The sequence below is a fragment of the Chamaea fasciata genome, unplaced genomic scaffold (assembly GCF_029207755.1).
Source record: "Chamaea fasciata isolate MVZ Bird 193981 ecotype frontalis unplaced genomic scaffold, bChaFas1.0.hap1 SCAF_3, whole genome shotgun sequence".
Lineage (NCBI taxonomy): Eukaryota > Metazoa > Chordata > Aves > Passeriformes > Sylviidae > Chamaea > Chamaea fasciata.
In genome coordinates, this window is record NW_027094088.1 from 44800564 (window position 1) to 44814042 (window position 13479).

General features: G+C 40.6%; 1 protein-coding gene across 1 annotated transcript in view; it reads right to left on the reverse strand.

The window, feature by feature from the left end:
* NID1 (nidogen 1) overlaps positions 1–8630 on the reverse strand; it is a 58935-nt gene extending 50305 nt beyond the window's left edge. The window contains exon 1 of the mRNA XM_066178821.1: positions 8468–8630. Within this exon, the coding sequence (XP_066034918.1) occupies positions 8468–8572 (105 nt within the window). The 5' untranslated portion in view covers positions 8573–8630. The remainder of the gene's footprint in view (positions 1–8467) is intronic.
* Positions 8631–13479: the final 4849 nt, after the last annotated feature.

A 13479-nucleotide genomic window follows, 5' to 3' on the forward strand; every position in this document is an offset into this window, starting at 1 on the left:
TGTCACATACCAAAGCCTGTACATGAGGGTATGTGCAGGTATTTGAAGTTGCAAAGCCTTTAAGCTAGCTCTGGAAGATGAGAAAAGGCAAGAACAAAGTCTGGTCATAGCTTGTGTCTGCCTTTTTGAGTGTGGTCCTTGGAGCAAACTGTTGCCACACCACTCTGTGTTTTGTCATGGGAAGAGCCTTTTGCAGTGGGCAGGAGATCAGCCAACACTTGGGCACCTCGGATATTCAGGAGTTCAGTGCATGAGGGAGATCGTTGGCCACCTCTCATTTAAGAACACAGATGTACCCATCTACCTGCAGTCAGAGGCAGGTTTCCAAGCTTGCCAAGGGGGAGAAACAGCAAGGCTGTTACAATTTAAAAAGCTACACCAGCAAATGAAAGGTTACCAAAGCCTTTTCAGGCAATTACGGGTTCTTGCTCCACGCGGTTCACTATTGGACCTCTAATTAAATGACCTCACTTGTCCTGCCTTCTCTCCCTTGGGCTCTCTGAACTCACTGTTAACATCCTCCTCCTCTACCTTTTCCCCACAAGGGCCTTTAACACTGTACTGGTTATCTGCATCCTAGTTTCCTTCTTTATCTTTTCTCAGAAGAGTCTTTTTATTAACCTTTTGGGATCTTAGGGCTGACCCTCTTTATGGCTCATTGACCAGTTCTCATTCCTTGAGTTCTTTCTCAGAGAAACTCATGTCTGTTTCTCTTTAATTGTAAATCTTTTATGATTCCCTCAAACTTCCTGGATGAAAAACATTTGAATGTTTTCCAGCAGCACAGATCTTTCAAAGTTACACAGTTACACAGTTCTGCCAGCATGGGTTATACTTACTTACAAATAAGTCCACTAAACTTGAGAAAATAACTTAGGGAAGAAAAGGTATTATCTGAAACAAAATTATGTCTGGTCCTTAATTCTCTATTTTTCCTCAAAATATAAAATAATTGTTGTTCATTGATTTTATGTATTTAATGCATTTGTTCCTTAAAATGCTCATCTTATCCAGCAACACATCCAACTTTAGAGCCATTAAATACAATATGAAATTGTCATTTAGACACCCCTATTCAACCTGTGTCACAGCTTGTATAGTCTGAAAAAAATTGGAGATTAAATTGTTGAAAACAAATAATTGGGGAAAAAAAGTATACTACATTGGATCCAAGTTTCAACAAAATGATTGATTTTTTTTTTAATATTAACCGTTTTATCATCTGAGGAGGAAGACTAACTTCTGAAGACTGAGCCCCAGCATTTGAACAAACAAGAGCATTGTGCTATTTCTGAGGGAAATCTGCTGTCCTTTGCTTCTTCCATTTAGTAAATAAAATTCAGTTATTTATGTACTGAGAACAGGACTTTGTCTTATCCAAAATGTAATTTTTTATGTGGCTTATTCCCTGCAACAGTGCTAAAACATAAGGCAGATTTTCACACAGCAGTCACGGTACAATATTCTCAAAAAGCAGGATGTAACAGTTTCAACAGTACTTTCCATTTGTCAGATTTCCACTCTTCCAAATTTCAAAACCATTTCTGATTATTTAAGAAACATTTCTTTTTATTCCATTTCACAAAGAGAGAAAATGAGGTACCAAAGAAATACAGTTTGTCCACCTGGCAAGTTAGAAGACACATAGGAAACTCAGTGAAGATTTCCTAATAAGAAGCAGCTTTCTAAAGTGGAGCAGGTCATATATCTTCCCAAGAATATCCAGTTTCAGCAAATTACCCTCTCTATGGGTATGCAGAGTGTGAAGTTGTGTAGTTATTCCTACAGCTTACAAGCCTCAGGAAAAGCTCACCAGCTTGAGATACTCTGCGGGCTACCACGTGGCAAAAATTAATGAAAAAAACCATCCCAAAGAAAAATTAGGAGTAAAATTTTTTAGAGTGAATATGTAACAAAGGATTCTGTAGCTGGCTGCCAAATTCAGCCCCATTGGGGAGGATATGACTGACAAATTACAGCTTGGTAAGCAGGGAAAGTTACAAACACTTATGCAACCATTTTTATTCTGTTTGGTGGAGGAATTATCTGCAAGCTGTTTCTGTTCTCCGTAAATTGTGCCATTACTTTGAAAACAGGATGTATGCTTCAGAGTAAGGTAAAACAAACAGATTGACTTAACACAGCAGCATAAAACCACCCCTGACAGTGCAGTATTGTTCAAACAACCCTCTTATTCAAGGACAGCAAAATACAAAGGTAGGACAATTAGAGAGGAAATTCTGCTTGGTGTGATTCTTGCCTGAATAAAACCTTACCTTTAAAGTTTCCAGAGCATGGTGTCCATTTTACATGGCAAACTAGGACCAAGACTAACTTAGTTTTCTTGTTTGCTGATTCTTCTTTCCAGATACCCATCAGCATGCCCTGCATGTTTCATGCCTCTAAGTCTTCTCCAAAACTTGGGAACATTTCTGCCTGAGTATTTGCAACCTTGGGGCTTATATTGAACAGCATATATGCTATATGTACAGAAAAACTTACAAGTACATTATCCTTATTATTTCACTGCCACTAATGGTAATAATTTTTCTAGTTTCCAAGATTTCTGAACATTCCCTAAAGTGTACTATAGTTTTCAGACTGACTTAGACAGAAATGCCTCCCAGACTGCTCAGCCTTCCCTGAGGTCAGGACATTTGTCATTTCAAAATAGCCTATCTTCTCTGAACGTGCTTTTCCCCTCTTGGTACCAGACATAAATATTTGTTGCATGTGCTGCTTCAGCAGAGTAACAACCCAGTTACTGTCCCAGTATCTGGACCAGCTGCTCTCAGCTGCTCCTGCTGTGACAGAGCCAGACCTGGGACTAAGAAGAAGCCTTTTGGGCTTCTACTGGCCTCAATAATCTCACTCCATACTTTCAGGGTGTCTTTTTCCAATTAACAAGGAACAACCAGGGAAAAGAAAGCCTGGATTTCAGAAAGCAGTCAGATGAGAGAAGGATGGTGGGAAAGTGAAAGAGAATTTGAGTCTTGTAAGTCAAATGATACAAATTTAAGGCCTGTCATGACCACCATTTTCTTGTGCAAATTGCCCTGATGACTTCAAGAAGGGGACTGGTAGTGAAGAGCACAACTTGGGCTATCCAGTCCTGCAGGCAAAGGAGCAAGAGGTAGACTGCTGCCTAACCGTGTGTGAATTCCCAGCCATACCAAATGAAACCCAGGGTCTGCTGACCCTGCTGGTCTTGGCACCCTGCAAGATAAAATGGATCTCCTCTAGGATCAAAGATCTCGCTTACCTCCAGTGGTGCTTGGCTAAGACAAGTGAATTCTCTAAATGAGCATCTGCTGGTTTTAAATAAAAGAGAAATGCTGCCACTCAGTAATAAGGAAGGACGCTTGAAGAAATGAAAGGAACAGGCAGGCTTGTCTTGCTAAGCACAAGAAGGGCACTGGTACTGGTGCGAGGAGCAAAAACTGGGTAAAGTTAGTTCCAACCAAAAAGAGAACAGCACACACTAAGAGGGTTAAACATTGTGTTTAGAAGTTATCCCTTGTTCAGCTTGACTCCTGTATCCTATGTCTAGTAGTTTATTTCTTCAGATTCTATTCAATGAGTGTTAAATACTTCTTGGTGTTGCAGGCTTTCACTATAAGACAGTGGGCAAACTGCAGCTATAGCCAAGCAGAAGCTGAGGACTCCAGCAGCTTTTTCCCTGGCAGAGGTGACATACTTGTGAAGCCAACCAGTAAAGGTTCAAGCATATGCTATTCAACATGAACGGGGTACAGTACAGGACACTTTTATTACTACATACTTTGCAACCTCTAAAAGGTGACTTTTCAAAGTTGGCACCAGGATTGCTTGTGAACAGCCAAGAATCCACAATATCACAGGGGAAGCAAAAGCTCACCACAAAGGATGCACTATGTGGCCAAAGCCTGGAGGAGACTGAGTGGAAATCTCATTGTGGTCTTCAACATCCTCACGAGGGAAAGCAGAGGGGCAGGGAAAAAATCTCTTCACTCTGGTGATCAGTGACAGCACCCAAGGAAACAGGATGAAGCTGAGTCAGGGAAGGTTTAGGTTACATATCAGGAAAAATTTTTTCACCCAGAGGGTGGCTGGGCACTGGAACAGGCTCCCCAAGGAAGTGGTCACAGCACCAGCCTGACAGAGTCCAAGAAGCATTTGAAGAACGCTCTCAGGCACAATGTGATTATTGGGATTTCCTGTGCAGGGCCAAGAGTTGGACTTGATGATCCTGATGGGTTCCTTTCAACTCACCATGTTCTGTGACTCTATGATAAAAGATGTAAACCTCTGTTGTGCAGCTCCACAGAGATATTTCAAAATAGAAACAGGAAAACTGAACCCCCTGCCACGACAGACTGAGTCCGGTGACGGTGTCTGCCAGTGTGTCAAGTCTTACACTTTGAAAGTGAGACAAATCACAGACTCCTACCACCAAGTTTTTTGGAGCACTCTGCTGCAGGCTCCTTCTCAAAGGAAGCTGCTCCCCTCACGCTCCCAACCTCCTGCGGCCGGAGACGGCGCTCACAATCAATATGAACCATTTCACAGATCTTCGAGGCTGTGGCCGGTGGGAGCTCGCACAGGCCGTGCCGGGAGGGGAGCCACAGGACCTTGCGCTGCCACACGCTACTTCCAGCACAAACACAATCTCGGGTTTGTTTTTTTTTCCATCGTGCCCGGGTGCAGGACAGTAACACCAGCACCCTCCACTGGCCCATGCCATGAAGACACGCGTATGGAAGGGGCTGATCGGAGCTGCAGCTAGACCTCTTATGTTAAATCTAGAGAAACACACCTTTTTACTAGACTTATTAATAGGTAATGCCCTCTGTAAGCGGCCCCCAGCTGCCTCCAGTCACTACACACACACACGACGTAAAAGCAAGGGCAGGGACTTCAAAGCTTATGCACCTCATTTTAGTGTTAAGTACAAGACTCATAAACAATGTTATAACATATGAAAATATATATTCCCCAATCAGACTAATCTTAATCAGAACTTCAGTTAAATTACCAGTCTTATTTCGGAGCTTGTAATTAAAAGTTAAACTCTTTAAACAGTATTAGTTTTATTTAATTATTTAAATTATTATAAATTATTGCTATATATTTTCCTCCAAGATTTCTGGACACTGGGTATGTGCAAAATTCAATCAAACAAAAAAAGGCACAACCTAGGCCAGTTTACCTGAGGAAGATCTGGTGTCTGTGTGCATGGCAGCTTGCAAAAAAATGTCTTTTAGAAGTAGGGACTGATTAAGTACATCCAACATATTTAACTTGTTTTCTTTTTCTTTGAAGATCACCTGTACATTATTTTATGTATATTATTTATATATTATGCATTTTATTCTGCGTAGTTACAGAAACTCTTCACTTATATTGAGGTGTCCAATAATAAAACAATAAGGTCCATGTTGAGAATAATGGTCTACTTAAATCAGTTCATAATCTGGTGACATAATTATTTGAGGGGCTGGGAGGGATATTTTCTTTCTGTTTAGAATATGTGCATTCATGAAGAGCAGCAGTAATTCCAAGAGCTGGTTGATATGGATATTTGATTCTGATTATTCTTACCAATTGCATAACCAAAACCACCTAGACTGAAACTTGGAAAGGTCATTGATACTTTCTTACTGCAACTACTTGGATTTGGATATATGGAATTTAAATGCATAGACAGCATTTGAAATACCCTCTCCAAGTTCATGTGAGGAGCTGAATACTGAATACATCTGCAGTGACTAGAGTAATTTTTAGCACAAATTCCTGGACACCCTAACCACATTTAAGAACTCTCATTGCATTAGATCTTCAGCCAGTATATCATAGAAATGTGAGTGAGATCAGTATACAAAGTGACTTCAACAAAGAAAGGAGTCGTATTTTCCAAGACAGAAATATGTCCCTAAGTGGGGGGCATAAAATCAACATTATGTGTCAGCCCAAAAAGACAAGTGCTGGCACTGTTCGTAAAGTTACTTACTCAAATTCTAGTGATGCTCAAGCTTCTTACTAATTTGGCACTGTGTGGGTTCCTACGAGTTTCAAAATGCACTGATTTAGTATTAGCAAGGCAATTTTTAAAAAAATCCTCACGAAGCTGCTTTAATGAAAAAATGTTGAAAAGGAGGTGGATACTAATAAAATCAAAGAATATATAATGAAATGTAACACACTCACTCAGTCTGCTAAGTCTGTATCACTGAAGTCCCCCTGAAAGGATAAAATTTGTTACTACTGAGTGTTCAGGATCTTCAACTGCTTTGCATATATAGCAAACTATCTCAAAATTTGATAGAAATGTTTATATCTCCTCAGTAATCTCAGTGTTTTTTGGTGAATTTAAAATGGCTGACAATTTTCCATGATCTCTGTCTTGCAGGAGAAAGCACAGAATTATATCTCAAAATATATTTCATTCCTTCTAACATTAAATTATTTTTTGATATACTGCTATAAGACTTTCATAAAGAGGATACATTGTGCAAAATAACTAGCTTCATGGTTTTTTTTTTTAAATAGAAATCACCTTCCTTTTACAAAGTTCTGTAAACTTAACAAATAAAAATAATTTACATTTAGTTTGTCTTTTGAAAATACCTGGAAGACTGAATGTTTTTGTATTACTTATAGAGCTGTTGAAGGGAAATGGGCCATGCATCCTCCCCACTGTCTCCTGACTACCAAATCACACTCTTTTTTAAATGCAGACATTCTATGGCATTACTATTTTACTTCCCCTAACTAAAAGTTATTGATAAGCATAATAAAATAGGTAGGTAGCTAGAACAGATTTGATAAGATTGTAACCAAATTATAACCAAAGCTGCCTTCTGATAGACAGAGGCTTGCATAGCCTACCTTTGAAGATGCAGTTCTGGAAATTAATCTCTTTCCTTTTCTGTCTTTTCTCTCTTTCTGTCTCTCTCTCTCTCTCTCTCTTTCTTTCTTTCATAAATGGCCAAGTGCCATTTTCCTTGAAGGGCTACAATTTTATACCTGTGTTTCTCACAACCCCCAATATTTAGCAGGATATATGCTGGGACAAGCAGTCCCAAGAAGAACTGCCAGTTACTTAAAATTGCTTTTGACTTTAGCTGTCATCGATGCTGTTGGCTGAGGCCTCTTTATTCAATCTTTTGCATTTTACACCTATAAATTAGGTTATGCAAATCTGAAAACATTTCATACCAATTAATAAATTCAGTTGCTCAGTTTCTTTCATTAAGGTAGTTTGAAATGCTGTGTATTTTTTTCTATTCATTAATCACATGGCTTTACCACCATTCCTTAGCTGAGATTGAGACAGTCATTACTTCTTAAAAAAAATGGAGCAACAAAGTGTGAAAAGTAGCCCAAACCCCTGCAGTTTCTGATGAAACATTCTCTGCAATGACCTAGTTAAGATGAAGCAAATACAGCTGCACACAGGAACACACCTCTTAAAACATTTTAATAGCAAACATGATTGAAGTCATTGTACTTCAAAGTTGTCCATTCTATAAAAGGATTGGAAACCTGCCATTGTACTACATCGGGTTTTACTCCAAAATAAACTACAGTCAGAACAGCTGGAGGTGATAGAAGTATGTCCAGGCTAAATACTTACTCCCTGCCCTCCATCCCAGCTGTTAAATCTTTCTATTCCTTTTCCTTTCACAGCATGTACCACTGGACAGTTTCTAACCTCTCCTCTCTGCAGAGTTCCTCAGCTTTCCTCACCCTGTACTTACAAAGAGCTGATATGACTTGATGCAAACCCTCATTTTACCAAACCTCAGCTCACATACACGTTAAACCTTACAACCAACAACTTACAACCCCTTTTTAACAATTCTGATTCCTTCTAAAACATTTGTTGCCATTACCATTTTGTCCTCCTAAGTAAGGATCCTAGGGGAAAAACTGTCACTAAAGGTAAAACTACTAAAAGCACTTGCCCTGGTGTCCAAAAAAACTCACAGTGACAACCTTAATTACATCATGTCCTGAGATTTAAATAGTTAATATCTTGTTACTTAATGCTTAGGCATTATAAATTATTAGCTAATTATAATTTAAATAATATTTAGCAACATATTAAGGATATTATTAATATAGCTATATAATGTGTTTTCTTTTATAATTATGATTTATTATCAATTAATTGTCAAATATTATTATTAAGGAATTATAGTTGTAGTTGCACTGGTTTTGGCTGGGATAGAGTAAATTTTCTTCTCAGCAGATAGATACAGTGCTGTGTTCTGGATTTAGTATAATAATGCTGACTAGTTGCTTGCTGGGGTTAAGCCGCAATAATGGCTAAGATGCTTATTTAATATAATAAACTTACATGGACATGGTTTTATGAAAAGAATTGAAAAAGACAGAGTTTTTACTATCCACATGTGGTATCATCAAACAACTTTCTTATGAGAATTTTACAAAAATGCCTCAAAGGTTACAAAATGTCACTTACTGTCTCCAAGCAGATTGTTTTCTTTATTGTCGTTCCTGTAAAAAACATCTGCAGCTCTGTTCCTTCAAACTTTCTCTTTCCTCTTCTTTCTTTTTTTCTTTTCATTATTTTCCTTTTTTTTTACCCTTTTACACTCTGCTCCGCTCCACCCACTAAGGCAATTTTTTCAGCTGGGCCATTTGAAGTGCAATGCACCTAATGTTCTGCACGATAAAACAAACATATACAGCTGGGAGGATTATTGCATTCATGAAAAGATCATCTCTTATTTTACTGTGTTTGAAACAAATGCAGTTCCTTTCATGGACATACAATACAACCTTGGCACTTTTCCCCAATAAAACCAACATTTTGTTAAGCCAGCTACTATTTATTTTCACATAAATGTATTTTAATGATGTTACGGAAGAGGAGATAAAGGTCAATCGATTTCTGCCACTGAGGCACAGTTCACAAACAAGTAAAACCCTTCCAGAATAAATCAGGACAATGCTGGTTTATTGCTTTGCAACAGGGGTAAATACGGAAAAGCGGCTGGTCGGGACAGGAAACCGCCTGGCTAAATGCAGCTGGCTGGGGGACACGAACCTATGTGACAATCTCTGTTTCTCTTCCAGGGGAGCTTTATGGAGAAAACAGGCTGGCATCGCGGAAAAACTGATGCTCTCAGCACACACAGAGCTGGAGGGGAAAGCAGTCAGCTGCAATCTCTGTGTCCATCTCAGGCGAACAGAAGAAAAAGAAGCAGAAGGAAAAAAGAAAAAAAATCCCAAACACACCAAACAAAAACCCAAAAAAAAAAAACCCAAAAAAAAAAAACCAAACAAAAACAAAAAACAAAACAAAAAAAAAAAAACCCCACACAACAAAACCCCACCCTAACAAAGGCGGAATTCAGGCCCCTCAAGAAGCAGCAGAGGGAACCGTGCCCGTCTCTCCTTTCCCACGAGGGGTCGCGGTGGCGCCGCAGGTTCAGCCCTGGTGGCGGCGGCCGGGCGCGCCCCGCCCTGAGGGAAACATTCCCTGTCCCGCTCCGGGGCCTGGGGCTGCCCTCGTGCTGCCCTCTCTGCCCGCGTCCCCGGGCCGCACGGGACAGCTCCCAGAGTAGGGGGGCTCTGAGGCAGCCCTCCCTGTCCTTTCCTGCTGGCAGACGGGGACAGAGGCACGGTGGCTTGTGTCCTCACCTCCTCTCCGCTGACAGAGAGGCCCCTCGGCGCGGGTGGGGACGCAGCATGATCTGGGGGTCAGCAGATGGCAGCCTGCCGGCAGATAAGGGGCGAGCTCTGTCCCGTTCCTCTGGTTGAAGCTGGAGGTGCTGGCGGAGTGCTCTGCCCTCAGGTGTGGACTGACAGCTTGGACAAGTCCCCTGGCAGCGGGAAAGTCCCAGCACAAACACACTAGGGTGAGCATGGGGTACGACGTCCAAAGGATCCACGTGTGGGGCGAGGAAGGGCACTGTTGGCTCAATCTGTCTTGTCGAAAGTTAAATGCAAATTTGCTAGAAATTTTGTTTACTTGATGTGCCCATCTTGTAGGAATGCATCTCTGAGCTGTGAATTTGACACATATCTCAGGAATTCTGTTCCTCTACTCAGTTACATCACCTTGCAGTCCGAGACAAGATCCTTTGCTTCCAGCTACAGTGGGTATCCCTCTCTACCCTATTTTTATACCCCAGAAGGGCTAGACTGGAGTCCCTCACCAACAAAACTGTCTTCATCAATACTCCAAGGACAGCCCTGCAGCTGACAAGTTTCTGCAGAGCTCAGCCATAGCAATGCAGTTTCAATGTTCCTCAGAGGGAACACTGAGCTGCTCAGGCCTGTCTGTGAGCACACTTCCCAACATAACCCTCATCTTTCTCCAAGCTAGCCTGGATGTCAGCACTAACTGGCATAGATTTAGGACACTGGAGTTAAAAACCCTCTTAAGACATTAACCTGAGAAGGCTTAAGTAAGATTCTGGACTTTTACTTCCACAGCTAAATCCTCAGCTGCTTGAATGAACAGATAATCCAGAGCTGATTTCTAACATGGAGGGTTTTGTTAGCTGTGAACCAGAGGTTTCATATTGTCTAAGTATCAGAAGCCGAGGGAAGAAAATTGATTAACTCATTTTCCTGCATGTGGCTAAAATAATCCATGTTCAAATGGACTTCTGTTATTTACCTGTCAAGATTCTTGTGAAGAGAAGACATGTTCCCTGCTAGGAAGTGTCACAAGTAATATGGAATGCCCAGACACTGGGCCAAGTAACCTTTAGCACTCAAACCCACCTTCCTCTTTTTTCCAGTCAGCTCATACACAGCTGACAGATCTGTCTAAGGGAATCCCCACTGGAGGGAAATGCCCAACTGCTTTAGTTCCCTTTTGATGGGTTTTTCCAGTGGGGACTGGGGATGGGTGCAAAGAAGCTGGTAAACACTAAGTCAAAGAAAGCAAAGAAGGCTAGCAAATGAGAGGATATATTCTGCTTGAGCTAGCAAGGATTCAAAGTATCTTTCTGGGTTATGGAGGCATCTGGGAAACTGAAAGCTGCAAAGAATGATTTAAACAGTGAAAAGCAATAAATCATTTTTGATTCTTTTTAATCTTAGATCTCAGTTTGCTGAGTCTTGCTTCAAATCCCAAGGAACATGCAACACAGACAGAAATTTCAGGGTGTCCAGGACTTTCTTACCAGTCTGGAATCCAAACTACAACTCCAGGCTTCACACTGCTCCTATTGCACATTGTACAATGGAAAAGTCTGCAGGAGAGCCTGAAATCAACATTGAACCAGCCTAATAGAGACAAAATTCAAAAATGAAACAAGGGCACTTGTATTCAGATGCTTCTGTTCCCAGACTTTGTCTCTTGCAATCTTCTATTCACTGAGTTACGTGTTTTGGAAAATTTTCTTCTGGTCAAGTATGGGCTGAAATTACGAAACCACACTTTTCTCGTTTTAAAAGGTATTTGCATTACTCTGATTAGTTTGTGTGGCGAGCCTCTGCCCTCAAAGCGTAGGCATTACGTTATGTGAAGCCAATGGAAGCTTTGGCTGCCCTCAGGATTATGGGTTAAAGCCCTACATTTGTACTGTTTTACGCCACTGTATGACCTAAATGAGATTAGAATAATAAATCCTGATTTATTATGAGGGTTTATTTAGACATGTTTTGAGTATGAGGTCTGTGTCAGGATTAATAGTGAAATGTAACATGCCCAGGCACAGAGAAAGCCCAACAATGAAAGGACACTTTTTTCCCTTGAGAAAACTGGTTCCCAGCCCTCTGTTTGGCTTTTAACAGAGTTGCTAAATGTTGAATGGCAGAGAGACGCTGGATCCCAAAGATGGTGACGTAGACCATGACTTGGAGATAAGCCCATTCCGAATGAAGGACAGAAGTATCTCATCAGCAGCATTTTCCAAGGCTAAGTACGTACGCTCTGCAATGCAGTAGCAGTCAAAGAAAGCTTCAAACAAGGTTCTCAGAATCCAAAGACAAACAAGAAATTACAGGTTCAGTATTTATTGGCTAATTCATATGTCATGTCGAGCAGACACTAGTTTAGGTCCTGCCCTGTAGTTAGATCACATTGCTGAACCCGTTCAAAGGAAATGTCCATTTTTTTCAGCATCCTGGCCACCATGTCTCATCAAGAAATGTGAGATCTTGTTGTGTAATACCCCAAATTGCATTGGCCTAAGTATTAGACGCAGAAGATGTGTGCTTACACCACATAGTTAAATTTCTCTATTCTAGCAGTCACATTACAAAAGGCTTCAGAGGAATTTGTCTATTCAAAAGATTATTTAAATTGAAATGAGCAGCGTGCACAGAATTGAGCTCATACTTTTGTGGAACACAAAATGAAAAAGGACGAGGTGTAAGTGTTGTGACAAACTTGGGAGAATTAAATAATCATGAATTCCACAGTATCTCAACCCTTTGCCTAATTCAGAGTATTAATACTCCCACTCTCCACCAGATACTTGGCAGATCTTGTTCAGCATCAGATTTTTGTCCCACTTGTTTTTTGGAGTACAAATAGGAAGAATTATTTACTTCAAAATGTTGTTGTTGAGTTTTGTAATCATAGGCCTCATGGGGTGCAGAGCAAAAGAAAATAAACCAAAATACCAGTTTATTTTTGTTTGGTTTGGCAAGAGGCCTGTCTATCTGATAACCTCTCCTGGTATGTCTCAGCTGGGGTGGAACTGAATAGAAAGGCCTCACAATTTTGCAGATGACTTTGGGAGAAAGCAACTTTTGAAGAAGGACAGACTTTAAGGTCCAGCCATGGTACTTTGTGTAGTACTTCAGGTTTAAACCATGAGAGCCTGGTAGTTATAAGAAACACAATCCAAGAAATCATGAAGCCTCAAAAGAATTAAAAAACCTGCCCATCTAACTATGGACAAGTTTTCTGGACTACCATAGTATAAAATCAAATATGAAGATGGTTCAGTATCTAACAGAATCTTAAATTACTTTCTTCCCTTCTCAGAAGTGCATTTTTCTGCAAAACCCTTTCTAAAAGACTTTTAGAACTACACACTAATGAGAATCCATAGTTGCAGAGTGCTAACAATCTTGCCAGCAAATTCATTAACTTCAAGTGACATCAAAGATGAGAACTCAGATCTGTTTGCACAGGAGCAGGGACAGGAGTTCAACCTGCAGAATCCAAACACTTTATGTTACCTACTTTTGTTCATTTCAAGTCAAATAGCAGTGGCACAGCCTAGATAAGCAACTTTCTGAACACTGACCATTCAGTGAAGTTTCTTTTTTCGACCACTGGCCCTTAGAAAGCAAACAGAAACACAAACAGATTTTTTGGAATTGCCCAACATCCACAGACAGCAACAGGAGTGCTGAAGACCAAGAAGTGGCTGAACTTCCTAAGCACTGAAGAGCTGCACGGGAGGTTTGGTCTATGAAGAAGTTTCTTATAATGCTGCAATGTAGAGTTTCACAACCAACCTTTGCTCACCTGTGTCAAGGACACTTGTCTGGGGCACA